The following is a 27,541-nucleotide window of genomic DNA, read 5'->3' on the forward strand; positions in this document are numbered from 1 at the left end:
ACATCTGTACTGATATTGGAGTCCAGGAGGTACAACTGCTTCAAGATTTATCGATGTATACTTCGAGGGAAAGACTACAACTGTACTTTCCCAGCCAAAGACCAATAGGACAGAACATTAGTCAACGGGAGCCACAAGACGTAATAAGCCTCGAAATGAGACCTCCTTAGGAAGCTTGGGGAATGGAAATGCAACACAGTGGTCGAAATTCCTTTCCTCTTTTACCTCCTGTATGTAGCCATATAGGCAATATAACTAGTTAAGAAGTTAATCTGGGGTCTAAGATCTTTTAAGTAAGCTGAATCTGTATTATTAAACCTAATTTCGCAGTGTCTATTAGCTCAAAATCAAAGCATAACTAAAAGGAGACACCTAATGGAATGGGCTTACATTATAGTGTGGGGTTTTAGATTTCCTAGGAAAGCTGAATTTGAATTATCTAGCATATCTCTGTAGTGACTTTCAGCCTAAATTTAAAGCATAACTAAAAGAAGGTTTTTAACTGAGGAGGTGTAAATATAACTAACGAAAAATCTATTCTATTAATTAATGAAGACTCCATTTTATTATTTCTGGTATTAACAATGTATACTTATATATATTTGTTTCTCTTCTTTCTGTAGAATTAAGCAGGCTTATTCTTTTTTTTCCTTTTTCCCTTTTTCTAGTGAAAATGTGGAGGGCTTTAGGACTACGTTAAGTATAAACTGTTTATGATTGTTAAAACTATCAGAAACTATGCAAACAAATGTTGAAATGATGGTAACAAGGTAGACTTCTCTTTTTAAATGTGGTGCAAACGTGAAAAAGTCTATAAAAAGTCTATAAGCTTTGGGTAAAAGTCCATAATACTGTAGCCAGTCTATAATCTTAAATGGAGAGAAGAGGGTTTTTAAGATTGAAACAGGGAACCAAAATGTTTTTCCACAGTGCTTCCTAACCCACATACAGAGCTTCTTCTTCTATGCGACGACGGCAGCAAAACTAGAATTGGCCAAGAAATGGAAAACGTAAGAACTACCCTCGATAGAAGACTGGGTGAATAAACTAGCTGATCTTACCAAGATAGCCAAACTGACACTAAGAGGCCTTTCAAGAACAATGGGGCCCTTACCTGAACTATTTACAAAAGGGATTAAAAATGGGGAACCAAGTGTATCAAATGAAGAGTATAGCTCTCCTTTTCTGTATTAACAATGTAGATTGCATGTATCTCACTGTCTTCAACTCTTCAACTCTGGAAAATAAAATAAAAACTTTCTATAAAAAAAAAAAAAAGAACAGAACAAATGGGATGAAATTAATTCTAAATAAATTCTGTCTCAACATCCGGAAGAGGTTCCTGACAGTTAGAGCGGTTTCTCAGTGGAACAGGCTTCCTCGGGAGGTGGTGGGTTCTCCATCTTTGGAAATTTTTAAACAGAGGCTGGGTAGCTATCTGACAGAGAGGCTGATTCTGTGAAGGTTCAAGGGGGTGGCAGGTGACAGTGGAGGAGCAAGAGGGTTGTGAGTGTCCTGCATAGTGTAGGGGGTTGGACTAGATGATTCAGGAGGTCCCTTCCAACTCTATGATTCTATGATTCTATGAAAATTAGGAGCATCTTAGGGTTGCGGGAGGGGGTATGAGGGAGACTATGTAATGGAACTTAACTATTCATCTATTTTCTTTTTCTTTCGTAACATGCAAAAAAAAATCTTTAAAAAAAGAAAAAGAAAAATACCAGGAAGTCCCTAATCTGAATATATAAGCTACACAGCTGTCATGCCCAAAAATCGATGAGATCAGGCTAGACTGGCCCTTACGGGTCTAGGCGATAAGTGCTATAAACTCGAAACCTTTTGACAGCATTAATTGAACTTTGAAACTCACCTTTCCTTTTGCTCCAAGTACAGATTCTCTTTCTTTCGTTTCCCATCTCTTGGGAACGTACGGATGAGTTAATATGCCATGCATTATACATCTGTGTTTTGCCGTCTCTCTCTCTCTCTCTCTCTCTCTCGGTTGGAATTCTGTTTTATTATTGATGGGAACACTTCCTGGAAATAGAGTCAGAATTACATTTGATTTCCCTTAATTGTCCTAATTACTGCCGGCTCGGCACAAATGTTCTCTCGCCCCCTTCCCACGCTCGGGAGCGTTTCAATACCTGAAATGGGAAATGCTTCATGCCTTGAAAGGAAGGCTCAATCAAGCCCATTTGGGTTTAGGAACCAAAGGAATTAAAATTCAGCCCCATTTCAGGCATGACCCTAGGATGCTATGAAAAAACACCTTTACGTGAAAGCATGGTTTCTACACACACACACACACACACACACACACACACACACACACCACACACGCACAATCAATCTACAACATAGGAATTAAATACAGGAGTGGTACATAATGGGAAAATGTACCACTCCAGTTGGAGGGAAAGATGCCTGACAGAACCCGATCTTGGAAGCTAAGCAGGGTCAGAACATTATTTTAATTTAATTTTATTATTAATTAGACTTATTGACTGCTGCTCTCGAGCCAGCCGGCTCGTGGCGGTTCACAACAAGATAATAAAACCGTAATCAAATCGCAAACACAATCAGCACAAAACCAGACCCCTTTCTCCAGTAGCCCCATTCAGCTCTGGCAGTTCAGCTTCAGGCCTCAATGTAGGTGTAGATGGTTGTGGTTTTTTTTTAATATTTAAGAATTAAACATTTGGAGGAAGAGACACTTAGATCTTCTTTGGCCTGGCCTCAACCCAATGCCTGGTGGAAAAGCTCCGTCTTACAGGCCCAGCAGAAATCAAATAGTTCCAACAGGGACCTTAGCTCTCCGAGAAGGGGCCAGGACCGAAAAGGCCCTGGCCCTGGTTGAGGTCACATGGGCCAGGGATGACCGATCTGTTAGAATCTGCAGAGCAGAGAGCTCTGTGAGGGGCATACAGAGTTAAACAGTCTCCCAGACTTGGATGTGGGACCATCAAGGAAAGCTCTGAAGAGCAGTTATAATTCTGGGAGGTTTCCAGGCCTTGCCTGGAGGTTGGCAACCCTGCCCTGAAGCCCGCCTTGTGGCCCTGGAAATCTGATCACATTATGGCTGAGGCTAGGGTTGGCAAGATAGATCTACCCCCCCCCCCCGCGGGGTCTTGAAGCAAACATCGTTGGGACTTCCTTCTCCTCCCCGCTAGTCGTGGGGGGTTGGAGTCAGGTTTTTACCTATTTTTTTCCGCCATGTTGGGAGTGCTTTTATGTCTTTTAATGGGGTTTTAAATGGGGTTTTAAGACACTGTCGTCAGGATTGTAGAATCTCTGTCATAAATTAGCCTGAGTTCCTCCATGTCAGTTATATTGCTTAATTGGACCTGGCGCCTTCTTGCCCAGGCCTTGTAGCTTGCTAGTTATAAAATTGAATAGTGATGTTATGTTAACCTTATCTTGTTGTGGGCTCGGGGGGTTGTTGTCACCTCTTCAAGGCTGGGAGAGCGAGATCCTGTTTATGTAACACATATGTCTTCTTTCTCCTGCCCCCTCCCTTGGGAACTGTCAAGTTTTGGGCGGGAGAAATGTATTGATAAGCTGGGGCAAATCTGGCCTCTGGCAGATTTGACTTCTCAGTCCTTTGCGTATAGTGCTTTTCAATAAAACTCTTTTAACTAAGAAGTTTGTTGTGAGTTTCCTGTACGTTTGACAACTGTGACCCGCCACAAGCCGCAAGGGAGTGGCAAGAAATAAATTGAAAAATAATAATAAATAATAATAATAAGACAGGACTAAAGGTAAAGTTATCCCCTGTGCAAGCACTGAGTCATGTCTGACCCTTGGGGTGACGCCCTCCAGCGTTTTCATGGCAGACTCAATACGGGGTGGTTTGCCAGTGCCTTCCCCAGTCATTACCGTTTACCCCCCAGCAAGCTGGGTCCTCATTTTACCGACCTCGGAAGGATGGAAGGCTGAGTCAACCTTGAGCCGGCTGCTGGGATCGAACTCCCAGCCTCATGGACAAAGCTTTCAGACTGCATGTCACTGCCTTACCACTCTGCACCACAAGAGGCTCCTAAGACAGGACTAAAACCAAGTAAATTTTCCAGAGAAGGCCAGATTTGAACTGGGGCCGTCTCACAGATCACAAGCCATCAATAGCAGTTCACCCTGTTTTGCATTTTTTAAAAATCAGCTCCGAGGTTTGAAAAATGCACGGTAACTAGTAAAGGATTTGAACTGTAACAGAAATGATGTTTTTATAGGAATCGAAACAAGGAATGACATTTTAAACTATTTGTGCTTAGGTATCTCCCTGTCTTTTCCATATTTTTCTTTTCGTTTTAGATGTCATTGTCCTCCTTGAAATTCAAGGGAACTATTTATTTATTTTTACAAAACAAAAATGCACGACGCCTTCTTTATGTTGTCACCACACAGCAGTGCATGAAATAGCGCAAAAGCCAGCCTTGAGCTCTGCTTTAAAAAGGGGTGTGTGTGTGTGACTGATTCTGTTTATCAATTTCTGATTGATGAGCTGCCACCAAGACCAAAGGCTTGAAGAGTTCACAGGGCCATCTCCGTCTCGGAGATGAAACGTTTGTGCAACGTACCCGAAGTTTCCCCCTTCTTTTATTTATGGATTCCTCATTCCAGGATGACGGTGATGGATTTCAACCCAGGAACTGTAAAGCTAGACCTGTCGGGCCTCTGAGGCTGATGGAACAGCCGGCCTTCAAGGTCATTAGCCAGCAAAACCTTCTGCTTTCTCAAGGGCAGGCACGAGAGGCAAGCCAAAGGACGGGGGTCACCTGACAGGTGGGCCTGTCCATGAGTTTCTCAGTTAGCCCTTCGTGACATCTAACTCTGAGAAGTGGAAGGCCTTGTTGCTTTTGACCTTTCCGCTGGGTGACTTCCAATTAGCTGGCTGTCTAAGCCGATTAACTGATAGATAATACGATTCCCCCCCCCCCCCCTTTGGAAAGCACTGCATTGTCAGAAAAGGAAGAGCTGGTTTTTATATACCCTGCTTTTCACTACCCGAAGGTAGTGCAAGCTGCATGGAAGCACGTACCCCTCCCCCTCCCCACAATAGACACCCTGTGAGGTAGGTGGGGGCTGAGAGCTCTAAGAGAACTGCTCTGCAAACACAGCTCTGAGAGGACTGTGACTAGCCCAAGGTCACCCAGCTGGCTGCATGTGGGGGAGCACAGAATCGAACCTGGCATGCCAGATTAGAAGTCCGCACTCCTAACCACTACACCACACTGGCTCTACACCAAACAGATCAGCCATTTAAGTGACGGGTGGGGCTGTGGCCATCCAGAACATTTGCCTCAGAAATGCGTTCGCCACGTCTCTTTTGCACTGTAGCACTATCTGTGTTCCTAACGACTTCCTCGCAGATCCTGTAATGCCTGCCTTTGTCACCGGTGTTCAACAGCGATCTCAAAGCCAAAACACTCTTCATTAACAAATGCACAAGCCGGGAGACAGCTCGCACGAGGAAGATGGTAAGTGGCTTCTTGTTTGTGTGTTGTTTGTCCGCCCTCCTCCCCTCCATTAGGCAAATTAAACTGGGAGGAGGGAGGAAGCTCCCTCAAAATTAAGAACATCTCATCCCGGAGTGGAGCCGTGTTCATTGTGCTGAGGCGTAATTGTGCATAATGCATCCCATCAATGTGGCAAGGTCTTTCCCAGGAACACCGGGGAGACTGTGAAGAGCGGGTTAATGCAAATAAAAGGCACTGTAGGAACAGCTTGTAATTTTTCCGAGGGATGGGGCGGGGGCAGCGGGGGATTGGATTCATTAGACCATGAAGGCACAGGTTGTGTAGAATATGGTGTACGCCGTATCCTACTGAGATCCTAGTACAAAGTTATACCCTACTGAGGTCAGAAGAACATTATAAGAGGTCTGCTGGATCAGACCACTGGTCCTTCTAGTCCAGCTTCCTAAGAACATGAGAAGAGCCCTGCTGGATCAGACCAGGGGTCCATCTAGTCCAGCATCCAAAGAACATCAGAAGAGCCCTGCTGGGTCAGACCAGGGGTCCATCTAGTCCAGCATCCTAAGAACATCCGAAGAGCCCTGCTGGATCAGACCAGGGGTCCATCTAGTCTAACATCCTAAGAACATAAGGAGAGCCCTGCTGGATCAGACCAGAGGTCCATCTAGTCCAGCATCCTAAGAACATCAGAAGAGCCCTGATGGGTCAGACCAGGGGTCCATCTAGTCCAGCTTCCTAAGAACATAAGGAGAGCCCTGCTGGATCAGACCAAAATAAAACCCCATAATTTCCCTTAATAATATTGCAACTACTACTATTCTTCAGGCTTCGAGAAACCTTGGAAGTGGCCCAATCGTGCAGAAGTTGGTTGGGAAGCAGAGCTGTGGACAGGTCCCACCTGGAAGTTGGCACCCTTCTTAGCTCCCAAGATCTGATGTGATCTGCCCTGCAGGGTTCATTCATTCTTGTAGTTCCGGATTGGCCACAAGGAAGTGGCCACTAGGGGGCAGACGGAACCCTCTCACTAGGCTTGGTGGAACTTTGGTTCCTACTGCCGGCCCCTGTTGTGGAACACCTATTATTCGCCCGCCATCGCAATGTTATGCACCTCTTTGCATATAAAAGAGGAGGGGAGCACTTATCGTACTTTTCATTCATCATTAAGCTAATTAGCTGGCAAATTAAAGAGCGCTCTTGTGATTCAGTCACAAAGATTGTCCCTGGTTTACCTTATCCGTTGCTAAGGCGTGCAGAACGGGTGGCCAAAGGGCAGCAGTCGTGTACATTTCGTTGTAAGTGGCACAGGGAGGAGAGGGTGTGTGTGTGTGGCGGCCCTTCTGGACATCCCTCACAAGGTGTCTGTTGTGGGGACAGGAAGGGAAGTCGATTGTAAGCTGCCTTGAGACCTCTTCGGGTACTAAAAAGCAGTTCTTCTTCATCATCATCAAAAGTACTTTCAACAGGCCAATCAGGGTGCTGGATGAGATTATTAGAAAAAACCACAGGAAGTTCCTCTTCTAATCATAGAATCCTAGAGTTGGACGGGACCTCCAGGGTCATCTAGTCCAACCCCCTGCAGAATGCAGGAAATGCACAACTATCTATCTATGCCAGTGGTTCTCAACCTGGGGGCCGGGACCCTTTCACGGGGGTCACAGCAGGGAGAGCAGCTTGGCTGGGGAGGGAGGGTCTGCCACTGTTGCTGCTTTTCCTGCAGATGCCCGCGCTCGACCGCCAGCCACGCCCCCAGAAAAAAAACAATTTATATACAATCATGAACAATGGATCTTCACGCCATTGATCAGTTTCGATTTGATTTCTGAGAAAGAACCCTTGCATAATTTTATGGCTGGGGGTCACCACAAAATGAGGAATTGTATTAAAGAGTCACGGCATTAGGAAGGTTGAGAAGCACTCATCTGTGCTAATTATTCCACCGATGCCCCCTAGAGGAGATTCTTCTTATGCCAAACTTTCTGAACTTCTGTACCCTTGAGAAACCCCTGAAATCTTCTTCAGTCTTTGAGAAATCCCAGAAGTGGTGTGATCATGCAGAATATGGTTGGGAAGCAGCGCTCCTCCCCTTCCCACCCCCTCCAGGCCCATCCATGGCCATTTTGGCTATCTTCTCTGAGGGGTCACCGTCAGCCAGTTGAGACTTGATAGCACTTACATATTATTACAATTAGCTGGAGTTCCAACTTCCGGGCGGAGTCTACGGCATTGTAATCAACTGAGGTCCCTCCCCTCAACAAATCCCGCCCTCCCCAGGCTCCGCCCCCAAAATCTCCAGCTATTTCCCCAACTGTACTGTTATTCAAGGCAGGGGAACCACCAGAATGCATCTATCATTCTTCATATCAAAATCACAAGATGTCATAGTCCCATTGTATACGGCACTCGCCAGACCACACCTGGAGTACTGTGTCCAGTTCTGGAGGCCTCACTTCAAGAAGGACGTAGATAAAATTGAAAGGGTACAGAGGAGAGCGACGAGGATGATCTGGGGCCAAGGGACCAAGCCCTATGAAGATAGGTTGAGGGACTTGGGAATGTTCAGCCTGGAGAAAAGAGGTTGAGAGGGGACATGATAGCCCTCTTTAAGTATTTGAAAGGTTGTCACTTGGAGGAGGACAGGATGCTGTTTCTGCTGGCTGCAGAGGAGAGGACACGCAGTAATGGGTTTAAACTACAAGTACAACGATATAGGCTAGATATCAGGAAAAAAATTTCACAGTCAGAGTAGTTCAGCAGTGGAACAGGCTGTCTAAGGAGGTGGTGAGCTCCCCCTCACTGGCAGTCTTCAAGCAAAGGTTGGATACACACTTTTCTTGGATGCTTTAGGATGCTCAGGGCTGATCCTGCGTTGAGCAGGGGGTTGGACTAGATGGCCTGTATGGCCCCTTCCAACTCTATGATTCTATGATTCTGTGATTCAGTTACGCTAAGCCCAGGAGATCTTCCATCTTGGCACTGCTCCTGAGGGAAGGGGGACTTATGAACCCCAAGACCCCCGGGCTAATTTGTGTCCAGAAGAAAAACCAGCTTTGTTTGTGACGAATGAATGCGGTCGATGCTATGACCAGTTCTTTCTTCCCTCTTCCTGACTCTTGACTGTTTGCTAGTCAACGAACTAAAATGTCAACTTGAATGCCTGGCAGGTCATTAATTTTCATTGCACCCCTTGTTGTGCTGAACGAATTAATTTAGTTTCTCAGAAGCTGCACTGCACAATCAAAGATCCTAACGATTTTCGCTAATCCTGACTCAATAGTCTAATTGTTGGGAGCCTCTTCATTAAGGGCACACCAAGGGAAATCATAAAACGTGTGGAGAGAGTTGACGAAGAAGAGAACTTTTTCTACCTCTCCCTAATGAAGAGTTGGTTCTTATATGCCGCTTTTCTCTACACGAAGGACTCTCAAAGCAGCTAACATTCACCTTCCTCACAACAGACACCCTGTGAGGGAGGTGAGGCTGAGAGAGCCCTGATATTACTGAAGAGGAAGAAGAGTTGGTTTTTATATGCCGCTTTTCTCTACCCGAAGGAGGCTCAAAGCGGCTTACAGTCACCTTCCCATTCCTCTCCCCACAACAGACACCCTGTGAGGGAGGTGAGGCTGAGAGAGCCTTCATATGACTGAAGAAGAAGAGTTGGTTCTTCTATGCTGCTTTTCTCTACCTGAAGGAGTCTCAAAGCGGCTTACAGTCACCTTCCCTTTCCTCTCTGCACAAAAGACACCCTGTGAGGTGGGTGAGGCTGAGAGAGCCCTGATATCACTGCTCGGTCAGAGCAGTTTTCTCAGTGCTGTGGCAAGCCCAAGGTCACCCAACTGGTTGCATGTTGGAGGAGCATGGAATCGAACCCGGCTCCCCAGTTTAGAAGCCAGCACTCCTAATCACAACACTAAGCTGGCTCAAGGGCATCCAATGAAGCTGATGGGCAGTAGGTTCAGGACAGACCAAAGGAAATACTACTTTACACAGAGAACAATTCAAGCGTTGCATTCGCTTCCAGATTATTTAGTGATGGCCACGGGAATAAACAGCTTTAAAAGAGGATCAGATAGATTCACAAAGGAGAATGAGCCGTTGTGATTGAAGTAGAAGAGTAGTTTTTTATACCCCACTTTTCACTGCCCGAAGGAGTCTCAAAGTTTACATTGTTCCTCCCTTCCACTGGCTGAACAGGCTGTTGCTGTGACAGGCTCTGCCTAATTTCCCAGAGGTGTTGCCGGGGGCTCAGGGGAATATCCCTGTAATAAAAAGGAGCTTACTGCAAACACTTGAATGTCTGTTGATAAAGGCCATGCAGCAGAGCCAAATACCGACTGAGCGCATCAACCGCCATGTGCAAGACGCTACTATCCCATTCCTTCTGAAATGATTCTGGCTTCAGTGCTCTCAGCCTCGTACCTGTTCTTGCAGAAAATGTTAATCAGCAAGCCAGGAGCTGCGGTTGAGAGGGAGATTCATTATGGCCTTCAAAATGACCTAGCATCATTGGGGAATTCCTGGATATTGGGAGCGGGAGCGATTGCAGTATCATATCAACTCCATAAAGTCCACCCTCATAGAATCATAGAATCATAGAATCATAGAATCATAGAATCATAGAATCATAGAATCATAGAATCATCGAGTTGGAAGGGTTCTCATGGGTCATCTAGTCCAACCCCCTGTACTATGCAGGACACTCACAACCCTATCACTTATCTACTGTAACCTTCCAACCTCCAAAGCAACCCCAAAGGACTGCACAAAAGGGTCTCTGTATGGTCTCCAGGCAACGGATGTTGGCCTGGGGGAGGCAGAAGGAGCTGTGAGTTCAGGAGGTGGAGCCAAGATGTTCACTGGAGTCCCTGGTACATCCTGTTCAAGGGCATCCAGTTCGAACAGCTATATTAGTATCCCACACCTGGCTAATCTGCTTTTATCACAGTACCACCCTGTTCTCAAGCTAGGAACACTTTGCTAATGGAGAAGTGTATGAAGTCCATAAAAACAGAACAGGAGACTTGTAGGATTAGGTCATTGGCCTATCCAGGCCAACACTCAGGAGCTTTCCACATTCGTCCAAAATAGCACAATGGTTACTAATTGAAATCACTACAGTTTTGCCGTTATGCACAACGTCGTTGACAATCTGCCACACACCTGAAACCGATCCGCTAAAAGCGCTTCGTTGTAGCGCTTTCAGGGAAATCCCAAAAAGTGGATTCACCCTCCGGAAAGCGCTACACTCCTGCAACCAATCTGCAACACTAGCGGGAAAGTTCTGTGCGTTACCACTGTTGTGGTTTCTGCAAAGTCCCTCCCCCTGGCTCTCTCCTCTGATCTTCCGGCGAAGCGATCGCCATTTTTTTTTCTCCGAGCGAGCGGAGATCAACGCACCGGCGAGCCTTCGTTTACCCAGTGAGGCTTCCCTGGCTGCAGTCCCTCTGTTTAAAGTCACTAAGCACAAGCAACACAGAAGCCCGTTTGCTGGTTTATTTTCCCTTTATTTTTCACACTGTTTTCGGCTGAAAATCACGCCCGTGAGGGGGGGGGGTTTCACTCGGGGGGAGCGTGGCAACGATGAAACAGCAGCTCAAACACCACCTGTTAGCTGGATGGGTCTCTCCGTAGCAACGAATCAACGCAGATTCGTTGCAACGTGTGTGTGTGTGTGTGTGTGTGTGTGTGTGTGTGTGTGTGTGTGTGTGTGTGTGTGTGTGTGTGTTTAAACTTCCTTAAAGGGAAAGGGGCTGTTTTGGAGCATGCTAACGGCCGCCCATTGGCTGCTTGATGGCCAGGGGCGGGATGAGCTAAGCAATAGCGCTTCCTGGCTAGCGATTTTTGCCGAGACCGGAAGCCTGTGGGAAACGATAGAAACGCAACTGGATTCCACTACAAAGGCAGGTATGAATAATGACGAATTCCACTATTTAAAATGGCGATTTTTCGTTCTGCAAACAATTTGCAACATGGATCCCGGTGCGGAATGGCCCTCAGCATCACATAGGGGCCTTCAGAAGGTCCACCAGCAGGGCCAGAATGCCACAAGCCCACCCACTGTTGCTCGTCAAGCACCAAGAATACAGAGCATCCCGGCCTTAGACAGAGTGTTCCATCTATAAGAACACAAGAGAAGCCATGTTGGATCAGGCCAATGGCCCATCCAGTCCAACACTCTGCACCACACAGTGGCCAAAACCCAGGGGCCCTCAGGAGGTCCACCAGCAGGATCCTGAACACCAGAAGTCCCTCCCACTGTTGCTCCTCAAGCACCCAAAATACAGATTATCACTGCCCCAGTCAAAGTTTTCCATGAGAACACAAGCGAAGCCATGTTGGATCAGGCCTGTGGGCCATCCAGTCCAACACTCTGAGTCACACAGTAGTCAAAAGCCAGGGGTCCTCAAGAGGTCCACTAGCAAGAAGCCCTCCCACTGTTCCCCCTCCCCCCCAGCCCCAAGAATACAGAGCATCACTGCCTCAGACATAAGCTCATAAGATAAGCTTTGTTGGATCAGGCCAGTGGCCCATTATATTCTACACTCTGTTTAAAAATCTCCAAACCCACCAGCTCCCGGGGAAGCCTGTTCCACTGAGAAACCGTTCTAACTATCAGGAACATCTTCCAGATGTTTAGGTGGAATTTCTTTTGAATTAATTTCATCCCATTGGTTCTGGTCCATCCCTCCGGGGCAAGAGAGAACAACTATGCTCCATCCTCTATGTCAGTGGTCCCCAACCTTTTTATCACCGGGGACCACTCAACGCTTGACAATTTTACTGAGGCCCGGGGAGGGGGGTAATTTACTCCTATACTCTCAACCACTGCCCTAACTCTCTGATCACTATGGTAATGTTTAAACATCCCTTCAAAATAAGATACAGACACGCCACAACAATGAACATGAGGAACATTTTATTTTCATGGAAATTTTAACTCATGACAATGACAAATCAATGGGAACCCTGAGCTTGTTTCTCTGCAACGAGAGAGTCCCATCTGGGAGTATGTGATGGGAGACAATGATGGGAGACAATGACGCCCGAAGGGGGTTGGACTAGATGACCCATGAGAACCCTTCCAACTCTATGATTCTATGATTCTATTACACTAAATTGGCTCTGTGAGCTGCAATGCACCAATTTTCCCCAAGAGAACTGTTGTTTGTAGTCTAGGGCTTAAATTGTAATCCCAGGGATTCCCAGGTCCCACCTGGAGGCTGGTGTCCCTACAACAGTGCTTCTCAACCCTCCTAAAGCCGCGACCCTTTAATACAGTTCCTCATGTTGTGGTGACCCCCCAGCCATAAAATGATGCAAAGGTTCTTTCACAGAAATTGCCAAAACTGACCAATGGTGTGAAGATCCATGGTTCATGATTGCATATAAATTGTTTTTTTCCCCCGGGGTTTCTTAGTTCAGTTCTGCCTCTTGTCCCACCGAGCTATGCCGCCACCTGGAGCGCCTTGCGGGAGACTGTGCCACGCTAGGGGCACTGCTGAATTAGCTTGCGGCTGAGCGTGGGCACCTCCAGGAGGAGCAGCAACAGTGGCAGAGTCCCCCCGCCACAGTCAAGCTGCTCACCCCTGCTGCGATCCCCGTGAAAGTGTCGTCTGACCCCCCCCCCCAAAGGGGTCCAGATCCTCAGGTTGAGAACCACTACCCTAGAAGAACTAGCTTCAAGTCCAGGAACATCTTAGTCTAGAGCAGGAGTAGTCAACCTGTGGTCCTCCAGATGTCCTCCAGATCTTAGTCTAGAGCAGGAGTAGTCAACCTGTGGTCCTCCAGATGTCCTCCAGATCTTAGTCTAGAGCAGGAGTAGTTTGCTGGCAGGGGCTCACGGGAATTGTAGTCCATGGACATCTGGAGGACCACAGGTTGACTACTCCTGGTCTAGAGAACAAGATTTCCAGGCTTTCTGGACCCCGAGAAAGAGAACTTTGACCCTTCAAAGTTTGTATCCCGCCCAAATACAGGGTGCTACTGGACTCAAAAGAGCCTCTTGTGGCGCAGAGTGGTAAGGCAGCCGTCTGAAAGCTTTGCCCATGAGGCTGGGAGTTCAATCCCAGCAGCCGGCTCAAGGTTGACTCAGCCTTCCATCCTTCCGAGGTCGGTAAAATGAGTACCCAGCTTGCTGGGGGGTAAACGGTAATGACTGGGGAAGGCACTGGCAAACCACCCCGTATTGAGTCTGCCATGAAAACGCTAGAGGGCGTCACCCCAAGGGTCAGACATGACTCGGTGCTTGCACAGAGGAAACCTTTACCTTTACCTTACTGGACTCAAAACTAGCTCCTTTTGGAAAGGAAGGTTTAACATCTATAGAAGAAGGCGCCAGCCGTAGAAACCCAAAGGGTCTATCTTCCAGTGTGTTTTCATCAGCCCAGTCTCGGGAAGTTTTTTGTGGCTCAAGCCAAGCCACACAGTCCCGTTAGGAACTCACCGTTAAAAGCGCATGCTGTGCGTCTGGTTATTTTCCACTCAGGGTCCCTCTTGTGTATTGATCTGTGTAGCACGGCCCGACAGGACGAGGTTTTCATTTTTGCAATCGGCCTTTATCTGGATAAGCCTTATATGGCCCTACAGCTGCGACTCCCAATAAAGATAAGTCCTGCGAGGTGCATAAACATGTCTTTTCCCATTCTGCCCTCACAGAAGTTACTGGCAGCCGTCTAGCACAGAAGCGGCTTCTCCGTCCTCCGACCACTACAGCAGGATTGGATCGGCCGGGATCCACAGGCCCGCTTGACCCATGTCGGCCTCGATCGAAGAAGATCTCATCCACACCTTCAATGGGATCACCTTCACCACCAGATCGTCGCTGGAGCTTTTGAGATCTCTGGCGACTTTTGAGGCGAGGGACGATGACGTCCTCTTGGTGTCCTACCCGAAGTCTGGTAAAGCCTTGCTTTTTTTGATCCAGCTCTCTCTGAAGTGCAAGGGCTCAGGCCTCCATGTGGCAAACTCCCTGCATGCAGAAAGCTAGGTGCTAAGGAGAAGAGTTGTAGCCTAGCTTTCTTCTTGACAATGGAGCTGTCTGGGGGTTATTTTTATACGAAGGAGCGTTGAGCCAGATGAACCTCCACTGGCAGTCTAAAATGGTACAGTCTTAACATGAATGGTCTTGGGTTCAAATGAATGATTCAGATTCTCGTAGAGGAATATTAGGAGAGCCAGCTTGGTGCAGGGGTTAAGAGCGACAGACTGTAATTCAGAAATCTGGGTTTAATTCCCCACTCCTCCCCCACATGAAGTCTGCAGGGTGACCCTGGGCTAGTCCAAGTTCTCTCAGAGCTCTCTCAGCTCCACCTACCTCACAAGGTGCCTGTTCGGGGAAGAAGGGAAGGCAATAGTAAGCCTCTTAGAGACTCAGGTTAGAGAAAAGGGGATATACAAACCACCTGGAGCCTGCTGAGTGACCTTGGGCCAGTCCCCGTTGGTGGGAGAGGAAGGCAAGACAATTGTAAGCTGCTTTGAGACTCCTTGAATTAGAGAAAAGTGGGGTATTAAAAAAAACCCACCCTTTTCCATGTCATTTGACAGCGATTCATATGCTGTCCGTTCATATGCAAGTTTTGCGTTTAATTAACGTGAGAAACGCAAACTAAAAACAATGAAAATAAATAATGAAAAGAGCCCCGTTTTCCGACTTTCCCCAGCCCCTGGCTGATTTTAGCTGCAAAATGTAATGAATGGATCGGGGCAAATCATCAACCGCTTATTTCTTTTTTTAATTGCAGTCCTTAAAGGCCAACGAGTTATCGACAGAACTCGCTGGCATTGTGAAAGGCTCCTTCTGTGCATCTCCCACCGAGTCTTTGGCTTGAGAAAAGGTCTTACAGAAAGACAGGTCTGCGATGGGGAGAGTCTGTAGCTCAGTGCTAGGGGGTCTGCTGGGCATGCAGAAGGTCCCAGGTTCAATCCCCGGCATCTCCAATTAAAAGGACCAAGTAGGAGATGATGTGAAAGACCTCGGTCTGAGTCCCAGGAGAGCTGTGGGAAGGGGCTGCGGCTCAGTGGCAGAACCTCTGTTTGGCATGCAGAAGGTCCCAGGTTCAATCCCTGGCATCTCCAGTTAAAAGGACCAGGCAGGAGGGGATGGGAAAGACCTCCGCCTGAAACCCTGAAGAGTGGCCTCTTCTACAGGTCTACCTTTTTTCATAATTAAACACAGCCCTTCTCTCACCTCTGGCCCTCCTCCAAGAGACACAGACCCAAGTCTCTCACACCCTCTCCTCATACGGCCTGGAATTCCCTGGGGATCCAAGGAGAACTGGTTAGAATCCCTGCTTTAGCCTAAATCTCGAGGACAGCTATGGATATCATTCTAAGTTCTGCAGGGGGAAGAGCTGGATAAGTACATAATAACAGGAGGACAAATCTTTCTGAAGTATTCTTTCATGATCACCTGGACCATGGGTGATGGTGGGGGTGGCATTTTTTGCTCTGTAGTGGTAGAACATGTGGGGAAGGGGTATTCAAACTGTGGCTCTCCTTATGTCAATGGACTACAATTCCCTTGAGGCCCTGGACTTCCTCAGTGGTCTCCCATCCAAGTCCTAACCAGGGCCGACCCTGCTTGGCTTCCAAGATCTGACAAGATCAGGCTAGCTTGAGCCATGCAGCTCATAGGTGGCCTTTTCATCCCAGTGGGATCATGAACAATTCACGCTTTTTAATCCGGGGGCTCTTCCTTACCCTGCAGGCACCCACTGGCTCGCCGAAATCATAATGCTCCTTCACCCTTCCAAAGTGGCTATCACTTCTCCGATGGAATTTGGGGATCTTTCCAAACTGGAGCAATTGGACCATCTTTCCTGCAAGCGAATCATTCCGACTCACCTGGATCGCAATATGCTGCCGCCTGCCTTCAAGCTCAAACAATGCAAGGTAAGGTGGACGGCCGCTACTCCTGTTCATAGCGCTTCTCAGCTTCAAGCCAATTACTAAAAGGTAGAAAAAACTAGACCCCTATTTGAATGGCCGTGAAAACCTAGGAGAGATCCATAACATTTCACAGCTAAAAGATTGGCTTACAGTCGCCTTAGGATCTGTTCATATCTGAGGCTATAAATACAGCCTTTAAATTTAAATTGTATTATTAATACTGGTCTTTTAATGACTTAATAACGTTTTAGAAACTTTTTGGCGCACCCCCAATAGGCCTACCGACATTTCCCTTTTGGTTAACCTTTTTTGGTGCCTGGGCAGATGGAGAAGACAGAGGTAAACGTCATCATCGCCTTATCCTCGGTTAAAGGCCATTTTCCCTTGAAGATTTATTTAACACGATGATCCTATTATTAAATGTTTGCTTCTGAGATGAAGCTCTCCGTTTGTTTTCTTTGGCTCTTTGCTGAGGAAATAATTTAAATTAAATTAAGCAGAACATTTTATTCGATGAGTCATGAGACAGAATCTCCAAAGCCAGAAGGGATAGACCTAAGGTAGCCAACTCCGGTTTGGGGAACGCATGGAGATTTGGGGGTGATGCCTGGGGAAGGCAGAATTTGGGGGAGTGGAGGGATCTTAGTGGTGAATATGGTTCCATAGCATCTACTTTTGGGGAGCCGATTTCAGCTATCTGAAGATGGCTTGTAATTCCAGGACATCTCCAGCTCTTGACTGGAGGTTCAGTCAAGTCGATAGAACTACGATATTGATAAATATACTGAATTACAAGCAAAACGCAACTACTATGCATTCACATCCTAGTACTATGCTCCAGACTTGCTTCCATTTTTTGTATATATATATATATATATATATATATATATATATATATATATATATATGTATGTATGTATGTATGTATGTATGTATGTATGTATGTATGTATGTATGTATGTATGTATGTATATGTATATGTATATGTATATGTATATGTATATGTATATGTATATGTATATGTATATGTATATGTATATGTATATGTATGTATTTCAAAACAGCAATATCTAAGAATCAATACGATGTATATTTCATAGAATCATAGAACCATAGAGGTGGAAGGGGCCATCCAGGCCATCTAGTCCAGCCCACTGCCCACTGCAGGATCAGCTGAAAGCATCCAGCATAAATACCTGTCCAGCCACTGCCTGAGAATTGCCATTTGAACATAAATACTGATACACTGCAACAATATCAACAATATCAGACAAGCTACCAGTTGATGCTGTGTTTCGATATGTTCTCCATCAGCAATAGTAATTGCCAAGTCCAAAAACAGAGTTCTTCATAGACAGAACCTTCAAATGGCTCCACGGTTGACCCTCAAATTTGCAAGCATGTATGCTGCACTATAGAGATGTTGGTCACACAAATAAATTCCCTACGAAGAGCTCTGTTTTTGCATTTGGAAAGTTCTGCAGGGCTTGTAAGAAAGAGGTGTTCTGCCGGGCCTACGGTTGAGGCCGAATTTAATATCAGGAAGTGCTGGACTCTTCACTCCACCCCACCAGACCGAAAACCTGTTCACCACAGCACTGACAAAGCTGTTCTGACCAAGCAGGATTATCAGGGCCCTCTCAGCCTCACCCACCCCACAGGGTGTCTGTTGTGGGGAGAGGAATGGGAAGGTGACTGTAAGCCGCTTTGAGCCTCCTTTGGGTAGAGAAAAGCGGCATATAAGAACCAACTCTCCTTCTTCAGTAATCTCAGGGCTCTCTCAGCCTCCCCTCCCTCACAGGGTGTCTGTTGTGGGGAGAGGAAGGGAAGGTGACTGTAAGCCACTTTGAGACTCCTTTGGGTAGAGAAAAGCAGCATAGAAGAACCAACTCTTCTTCTTCTTCAGAAATATCAGGGCTCTCTCAGCCTCACCCACCTCATAGGGTGTCTGTTGTGGGGAGAGGAAAGGGAAGGCGAATGGAAGCTGCTTTGAGGCTCCTTTGGATAGAGAAGATGGCATATAAGAACCAATTCTTCTTCCTCTTCCTCTTCTTCCAGCTTAAATGTTTCTCCCCTCCCTGAAGAAAGCACACGGTCAGTTTTAATATTCAATGCTAAATGTATTCTTTTAATGTGTACAATTTTAATGGTGACAGAATCGTTTTTAAAGCTTTTATTAATTTCAAGACTTTGATAGGGACCTGTTGTTGCCTAAATGGGTGATCCATCCTGAACTTTTGGACAAAGGGCAGGATTAAACCCCCTAATACAGAAAAGAAATACAAAACGGCTACCACGTATCTGCTGCCAAAGGGATGTTCTTCAAAATCTGCACAGCCAATCAAATCTGCAAGGGTCAATCCTAAAACTCACTGGGTGAAATCCCCACTTGGCCATGCTTATTTCTATATTGGCGGGCACCTGTTGGGGACCCCTGGTCTACCCCTCCCTGACTAACGCGCTGTCTTTATTTGTAGGTCATCTACCTTCTCAGAAATCCAAAAGACATTGCCGTCTCCATGTACCATTATTACCGAGAGAATCCTAACCTCCCCACCATAGACAACTGGTCCGCATTCTGCGAGATGTTCCTAAAAGGAGATGGTGAGAAGAAATGCTCTCTTTAATCTCGAATTAGTGTATTCCGGCACTGCACTGATTTCTGGGAAAGCACTGCCATTCCATGGCACGTCAGAGGTGCTGGCGCATATGAGAACCAAAACAGAATTACGTGCCAGTGCGTCTTGCGGCGGAATTTGAGAATGCGCACTTGGCTTGAAGGAGGAAGCCTTGGGAAGAACGTGAGTCATGCTAGGAATTAACACAATTTGGCGCAGGTGCTCCCGTTTCAGTGGGAGACTTCCTGAGTTCCGTAGAGAGATGGGTTGAATTGGCCCTGGTTTCTCAAGTGAACCCTCGTGAAAGTCCACCAGGTTTTCCTGTTATGTCTGAACTAAGCCTCAAGGAGAATGGTAGATATGCTCTGGAAATACCTGGAGATTTTGGGGGTGGAGCCTGGGGAGGGAGGGGCTTGGGGAGGGCAGGGATCTCAGCATGATTGGCCGGGGTGCCAGCCTGTAGGTGGGGGCAGGGCATCCCCTGGGATTCCAGCCCATCTCCAGACTGCGTAGAGCCGTTTCCCATGAGATGGATGCTGTGAAGGGGTGCCATTGTACCCCATGGAGGTCCCAATCCTTCCCAGGTTCTGCCCTCAAATCTCCAGCTAGCATGTTAACTTCATACAATCAAGCTCCTTGGGCTGTGGTGGCTGCTGCCAGTGAAGTAACATTTTCAAAAATCCTCACAGCCAATCAAATCTCCAATGACTGATCAGAATCCCTGCTGGGCCAAACCCCCACCTGGCCCTGCCCAGTCTCCTTACTGAAGCAGAGTTCCAAAACGGAAATAGTTACAAAAGCAGCACATTGCAAGCCTCTATGGCTAGGCTGCAGGCAGGCTACATGCCACATATCAGCAGATGGAGAGAGAGCAGAGCCTAATGGAGTTTGCTCCTGGCTTCCTCAAAGGGACCACACTGATCTGCTCTTCCTGAAGAAAGAGGAAATGGGCAGGAGCCCTCCTTAAACAAAAGAATCCCCAGAGGACATGCTGAAGAATTTCCACTGCTCATGACTGCAATTCCCGACACTGATTACTTGGCACCATTAGTGAGCATGCAGGTACAGCTTAGCTGCTTAAGTAGCTTAACAACAATCCTCCAAGCCTGACTTCTCCAGATTCTTGCTTATTGGAATTCCATCATAATGTTCTAAGCATACATAATTCAGATACATACCATTGCTTACGAGGGGATGTGGCTGAATGGTAGAGCATCTGCCTTGCTTATAGAAGGTCCCAGGTTCAATCCCCACTAACTCCAGGTATGCAAAAATTAATAAATAAATAAAATAAAATAAAAAGGTTCACAAACAGCAAGTGGTAGAGAAAGACCGTTCTCTACCTGAGAACCAACCAATGTGAAGATCAATAGTAACAGCATGAGATTTCCAGGTGCAACCTGGGGGTTGGCAACCCTAGTGAATCCACGGGTTCTTCGTTCTTAGCCTATCTGTTTATCTGGGACTGTCAATTCCAAATCTCTGAGAAACCAAAGGAACACTTTTATTGCTGCTTCCTGAATTCTTCTGCTGGGGTCAAGAAGAACAGGCGGGTCTCATTCCTGTTATCTAAATACCATTCCCCTTCTGTTTATTGCTGGGCTGTAAAAATTTGTTCCTATGAGGCAGGATCCAAAGATCAGTCCAAGACACAAACAGGATTACGGTCACAAACAAAGGAGACCTGAGTGACTCAACCATCTTCTAGCATCAAGAATCCATAGCGAACATTTAGTGGTGTGACCTGAGATCCTCCCTCCCTCCCTCCCTCCCTCCCTCCCTCCCTCCCCTCCTTCCTTCCACTATTCTGAACACTGCATCTTCCTTTTCTTTCTTTCTTTCTTTCTTTCTTTCTTTCTTTCTTTCTTTCTTTCTTTCTTTCTTTCTTTCTTTCTTTCTTTCTTTCTTTCTTTCTTTCTTTCTTTCTTTCTTTCTTTCTTTCTTTCTTTCTTTCTTTCTTTCTTTCTCTCTCTCTCTCTCTCTCTCTCTCTTCCTCCCTCCCTCCCTCCATCCTTCTTGAGATGGTATCCAAACCATATACACACATTCATTGACTAACATAGCCTGTTTGCCTCCTTTAGCCTCATCCACTGAGGGTGTCTTAGAAAGGTTTCCTATGGGATGTTACAACATATAGAGACAGTGTGATGTAGCAGTTAGAAAACTGCACTCAGATCTGGGACACAGGGTCATATGATGTCACTTCCTGGAAGAGCTGGAATTGACATGAGTTCTTTGTAAGAATTGCTGGAAGTCCTATAGTTCTACCATAGAGGTTCTCACGGTTGCTAGAGAGTCATGATGCCACTTCCAGGTTTTCCCAAAAGCGATGCCATGCCGTCAACCTGACAGCAATTTTAAAATATTCTCCCACCCCTACCTGTCAGAGGATCTGGTTGCAGGGAATCCTTCACATGGACTAGGAGGCTGCAGCAAGGATGCTTGTGTCCAGGTGGGATGGGGGGACACCTATATCAAAACCATTCTTTAATATGGTCCCCCAGCTCTGGCGAGTCCAACCAAATCTCCATTGACTTCCCTTACAGTGGTCTGTGGATCCTGGTTTGATCACGTTTTGAGTTGGGAGGAGAACGCCACGGACAAGAGCACCCTGTTCTTGTTCTATGAAGACATGAAGAAGGTAAATGTTAAGACTCCTTTTCCCCCCCTTAAGAAAACAAACAACCCCGTCCCCGTTCCCAGGTCAAAAGCTCTCATTGATCCATTCGGAGAATGGATGGTGCTTTCACCGGATACTGAAGGACGCAATTGCCAGCAGCAAAACAAATCCATAGACGCCGGCCCTTTGAAACGGAAAGGTCAGACTGTCGAAAGGGACAAAAAAGCTACTCTGAGGGTCAGGGACCTGCCTGGACAAAAGCCATGTGAAATGAGGGGCAGTGGTGAGGGCAAGAACTGGCCAGATGGAGCAGAAAAGACATCTGGATCCAACCCATTATTTAAAGGGCCAGCCTTCCTCTCCCAAGGGAGTTGGATTAGTATTAAACAAGCATGGATTTTTGAGAGTCCAGTTCCCTACCTGCCCACTTCTGGTCCATGTTAGAATCCTAGAGTGGGAAGGGGGCATCCAGGCCCTCTAGTCCAACCCCCTGCTCAATGGAGGATCAGCCTAGAGCATCCAGGAGAAGGATCTGTCCAACTGCTGCTTGAAGACCGCCAGTGAGGGGGAGCTCCCCACCTTCTTAGGCAGCCCCTTCCACTGCTGAACTAGACTCCTAGAATCCTAGAGCGGGAAGGGGCCACAAAGGCCATCTCATCCCACCTCCTGCTCAATGCAGGATCGGCCTCAAGCATCCAGGAGAAGGCCGCTGCTTGAAGACCCCCTGTGAAAGGGAGCTCCCCACCTCCTTGGGCTGTTAATTTCATCACTGAACTACTCTGGCCGTGAATTTTCGCCCCTGATATCTAGCTGATATCGTTCTACACTTAGTTTACATCCATTACAGGGGGTCCTCTCCACTGCTGCCAACAGGAACCACTCCCTGCCCTCCTCCTAGTGACGACCTTTCAGATCCGTAGAGAGAGTCATCATGTCCCCTTACAACATCGCCTTCTTCCGGCTGACAATTCCCAAGTCCCTCAGTCTTTCCTCCGAGGCTTGGTCCTCAGGCCCTGGATTAGGGTTGGGTGCTTCGGTCCACTTTGGCCGCTTCGGTGATCACAGAGGCCTGAGGCAGCCAGCGCCGTGGCATGGAGAGTGGCACTACCCCTTCCCTCGGTCCACCTCGGGCTTCTGTGATTGCTGAAGCGGCCAAAGCACGCCAAAGCACCCAACTCTACCCTGGATCATCCTTGTAGCTCTCCTCTGCACCCTCTCAATTTTCTCCACATCCTTTGGGAAGTGAGTCCTCCAGAACTGCACCCAGGTCTCCAGGTGGGGTCTGACCAATGCCGTATACAGTGGGATAATGAAATCTTGCAATGTTAATGTGATGTTGATTCACATGTTCTATGCAAGTGCAGACAAGTATTTCTTTTTGGGAGGGGATTTCAACTCCAACTCTACTTTTTATTTACTTTTCACCTTTTCCTGCAAACCTGAGGTCCCCAAGTCTGCAGAAGAATACCCTCTGTCCGAACCTAGATCCACTGTCTGGATCTATCCATCTGCAAGAGGTTCGACACTAGAAATAGAATACAATAAGCATGTAGAACATGATAGTAATAAGAAGAAATAATAAGATTTGCAACCCACCCTTCCCTGGAAGCTCAGGGTGGGTAACAACATATATAAAACAACTAGGGGCAAAGCCCATTGTCTCCAAGAATACAACGGGCGCTAGAGCTTGGCAGTGGGAAGAGGAAGGGGAGGAGTTGTCCAGTCTGTAAGGGCATGTGGTATAATGTGTGTGTTGTGTGGCGCTTTGTGCCTTCCGACTGGGCCCTCACCCACACTGGCCTCGTCCACTCTCCGCCCACCTAGGGCTTAGCCTTTTATGTTTATACAGCGACAGCTGTATAAAGATGATAAAATAACAATTGATATTTCAAAACATTCAACCTCCAAATTAGGTCAAAACCCTTCTCTGATTTCCCAGTGGGGGGCAGTACTGATGTCATATATGGTGAAGGTTTTCTGATGTTTTGGACAGGGAGGCCCGAATTTCAGTGTCATTTGGGGCCTTGACCATAGGCCTGGCAGAACAGTTTTACAGGTCCTGCGGAAGTGTCCCAAGTCCCACAGGGCTGTGATCTATCTAGGGAGGGTTCCACCAGATTCGGGCCAGGGCCCAAAAGACCCTGGCCTAGGCCAAGACCAGCTTGACTACCTTGGGCTTGGGAATCTTGAGTAGGTTCTGGTGACTTGATCTTAAGCTCCTTCAGGGGACGCAAGGGATGTGTGAAGTGAACACAGTCCTTGACAATCCCACCAGTTAACTTTCCTTTCGAAATGATTTGAAATTTATAAAGAAATGCTTTAAATCTGACCTCATTTTGCCTGCTCTACATCTTATAGCAGGCCTAGTTCTAGAGATTTCCCTTGTCAGTCATAGAATCATAGAGTTGGAAGGGACCTCATGGGTCATCTAGTCCAGGGATAGTCAACCTGTGGTCCTCCAGATGTTCATGGGCTAAAATTCCCATGAGCCCCTGCCAGAAAACATGGGCAGGGGCTCATGGGAACTGTAGTCCATTGACATCTGGAGGACCACAGGTTGACTACCCCTGATCTAGTCCAACCACCTGCACTATGCAGATTGCTCAACATTCAGATTTCTCTAATGATTCAACGGTAATCTTGAACCTGCTTTGCCAAACCCGTATTCCAGCCCAGGTCCTCTCCTCAAGAAATGAAAGTGTTGATAGTTTTGTGCTCTCCCAGTCCTTTCAACGGATGGAGGGCCAAACAAAGGGCTAGATGTACGAGCTGTCACGCCACCCCTTCTCCCCCACGTCTCAGGATCTCCCCAACGTGGTGAAGGAAGTCAGTGCCTTCCTAGGGGCCGATGCCAGCGAGGGCGAAATTAACGAAATTTGCGCCAAGTCTTCGTTCAGCGAGATGAAAACGAACACGGAGAAAGAAAACGACAACCCGAACCAGACGGTCTGCGCCCTCACGTCCAATCGGAGGCTGGTATTCCGGAAAGGTTAGTTGGAAAGCCCTCCTTGCGAAAGATTTCCCGGGTCCCCTGCTTCACACCTTCCTTGACTTGCAATAAGTGAATCATCTCGTATCTATCAACATCATCATATAATAATAAACACACCGAGTCACAAAGATCAGTCACAATAACAGCTGTCAACAGCCCAAAGTTCATTGACTCCCAAGGAGGTTCAACGTCACTGGATTCACTCGGTGAGAGTTATCTTTTCCCTGCCTGGTGGCAGGTTTCCGTGAGGTCATGTTGCCAATTTCTGCCATTACAAACGTGCCACAAGATAAGAGTCCCGGTGTAAACAAAATAAAGGACCTGACAGAATTCCCGGGGGGGGGGGGGGATTTGCTCTTTCATATATCTTCATCCAGGTCAGGGACTCAGCAGCATACTCATGATATTCTTATCCAAAACTGTGATCTCCCAGACTAACATGAAGATGGGGACATTTTGTGAGTTTTGTTTGAAGATGAAGGGATCACAACTGAGAAGTTGGTCAACCAAGTTGAACCAGACCAGGTGCATGTCCTTGAGGGCCAGGGATCACCAGCAAATTGGTGTTTGCAGAGCGTAATGCTCTTGGGCAGGGGTAGTCAAACTGCGGCCCTCCAGATGTCCATGGACTACAATTCCCAGAAGCCCCTGCCAGCATTCGCTGGCAGGGGCTTCTGGGAATTGTCGTCCATGGACATCTGGAGGGCCGCAGTTTGACTACCCCTGCTCTTGGGGGATGCATTGGAGGAGAAGGTCTTTCAGTTATTTAAGGCTCAGACCACACAGGGTCTTAAAGGTCAGCATGAGAACCTGATCCAGAACTCTACTAAGAGCCAATGGTTGTGGTAGATCCAGAATTCCAGCTGCCCTCCATGCCTAAATCCAGCAAGTCAACCTTCAGCTGAGGAAGGACATTTTCATACACTGCCCTGTCCTTTTTCTCTGGATGAGATGTGGCATGAGGCAAAGAGTTTTCATTTTTTGGGTGTATTTTTATAAATTGTAGAAACTTTAAGGTGAAGGTTTTATCCGTTTTTGTGAGGTTTTGAATTGTGTGCTTTATCGGTTGTTACCTGCCTTGAGCCTTTGGGGGAGGTTAAAAAAATGTAATAACAAATAAAGTACATAATAAATTGTCTGGCTTTCACACCTGTATAGAATAATAGGGAATACTAGAGTTTGAATTATTTTTGATCTTGGTCGGTGACCCCCTGATGTGCCATCTTTCATTTTATACATCAAAAGTCCAGATCTTCATTTAAGAAGAAGAACTGGTATTTATGCTCGCTTTTTTCTATCTGAAAGAGTCTGAAAGAAGCTTACAAGCACCTTCCATTCCTTTCCTCACAAGAGACATCCTGTGGGGGCTGAAAGACCTCTGACAGAACTGCTCTGTGAGAACAGCTCTAACAGGACTGTGACAAGCTGCATGTACAGGAATGGGGAACCAAACTCAGCTCTCCAGATTAGAAGCCACCACTCTTAACCACTACACCCCGCTGGCCATCTCAGCTCCTGTGGTCTCTTCAGCCTGCCAAACTGTTCCTCTTCATTTCCCTTTCTCAATTCTCCAGGTGCTGTTGGGGACTGGAAAAACCATTTCACTCCCAAACAGAACCGGATGTTTGAAGAGGTGTTTGCCGAGAAGATGAAATCCAGCAAAGTGGCAAAGCATATCGTTTATGAATTCTGATGATGGAGGCGAGCACACACCGACTGCCCAGCTGTAAATGCATATGCTTTCCGATTTGGTGTACGAAGGAAATTCCCTCCGATGAGGATTGTGGCAAGTGTCGCCAGGAGATTTTAGACAGTGGGTGGGCCCAGATAGGGGCTTTCGTTCATCAAGGCTTCTGATTGGCCCTTGGAGTTCTGATTGGCTGTGTATTTCTTTGATTGGGCAGCTACTCACACAAGGTGCATTACTGTGTGACCGAAAGCATTGGCAGCCATTTTGTGGCTGGCTCCACTTCCTGCAACGGCCATGTTGTGGCAGCCATTTTAAGGCAATGCCGATCATGCTGTGACAGAAGTCCAAAGGTGTCTGCAGGCTCGAAAAAGTTGTGGACCCCTGATTTACAGTGTTGTTTCCTTCCCGTGGATGGCAAATTCTACATGGCTACCACCTGCTTTGGAAAAGTTCGATGGTTCTCATACATTATGTCGTGTGCAAGTACATACACGTTGCATGCACAGGTGTTTGTGTCAAGGGCTGGACAGAAGTTGATTCTGATTTTGTACAGGATAATAATAATTAACATCTATACTATATATTGATACATTGGTGTACAATAATACGACAGTTCAAGAAGTGTAATGCAAAAAAAAAATAGTTCAGGCAACAGTTCAACAGGTTCGTTCCAACTGAAGTCCAAACAAGGCTCTGATAGTCCCAAGGATCTAATGGGATTGTAATTTCTTTTCGTGGATCACCGAACAGGCCATGGTCAGCTTGAAAAAGTAACATTTGACATAATAAATTAGTTCACCTTTTAGAGAATTCTTCGACGTCAATTTCTTATTTATTTCCTTGAGGATCTTGATATTATTACTTCAGTTGGGTCCACTGTAGAAGCTACCCTGTGTATTCCACTTGTGGTATGGTTTATTACTGTACACAAATTTACAGTGTTGTTTGGTTTTTCCTTATGATTGTCTTGATGATACTTTATAAATGACTATTTTGCACTATTGGAAGCATTGCTTACTATAGATTCAGAATGACTTTTTTTATTTGGGGGGGGGATAAGCTCCAGGTAGTGGCTGGAGCTCTAGTATTACAACTCCAGGCCACAGAGAGAAGTTCCCCTGGAGATAATGGCCGCTTGGGAAGGAGAACCCTATCCAAGGCTCATTCCGCACGTGTAGGATAATGCACTTTGGGTGTACTTTGGCAGCTGGATTATCCTGTGCAGAACAGGAAAATCTACTTCTAAAGTGCATTGAAAGTGCA

General features: G+C 46.7%; 1 protein-coding gene across 1 annotated transcript; it reads left to right on the forward strand.

Moving 5' to 3' along the window:
• The first annotated feature begins 5,238 nt into the window (after positions 1-5,238).
• Positions 5,239-27,541, forward strand: LOC143838599 (sulfotransferase 6B1-like). The gene is made up of 7 exons (XM_077340211.1): positions 5,239-5,477; positions 14,127-14,368; positions 16,177-16,361; positions 18,836-18,962; positions 21,523-21,617; positions 24,399-24,585; positions 26,163-27,541. Exons 2-7 carry the CDS (start codon positions 14,224-14,226, stop codon positions 26,279-26,281), a joined length of 858 nt encoding a protein of 285 aa, XP_077196326.1. The 5' UTR covers positions 5,239-5,477; positions 14,127-14,223; the 3' UTR covers positions 26,282-27,541.

The sequence above is a fragment of the Paroedura picta genome, chromosome 5 (genome assembly GCF_049243985.1).
Source record: "Paroedura picta isolate Pp20150507F chromosome 5, Ppicta_v3.0, whole genome shotgun sequence".
Lineage (NCBI taxonomy): Eukaryota > Metazoa > Chordata > Lepidosauria > Squamata > Gekkonidae > Paroedura > Paroedura picta.

Coding starts and splice junctions, on each gene's coding strand:
- LOC143838599 (XM_077340211.1), top strand. CDS start 14,224: ATGTCGGCCTCGATCGAAGAAGATCTCATCCACACCTTCAATGGGATC. Junction 16,362..18,835: donor TCAAGCTCAAACAATGCAAG/GTAAGGTGGACG, acceptor CTTTATTTGTAG/GTCATCTACCTTCTCAGAAA. Junction 18,963..21,522: donor GATGTTCCTAAAAGGAGATG/GTGAGAAGAAAT, acceptor CTTCCCTTACAG/TGGTCTGTGGATCCTGGTTT.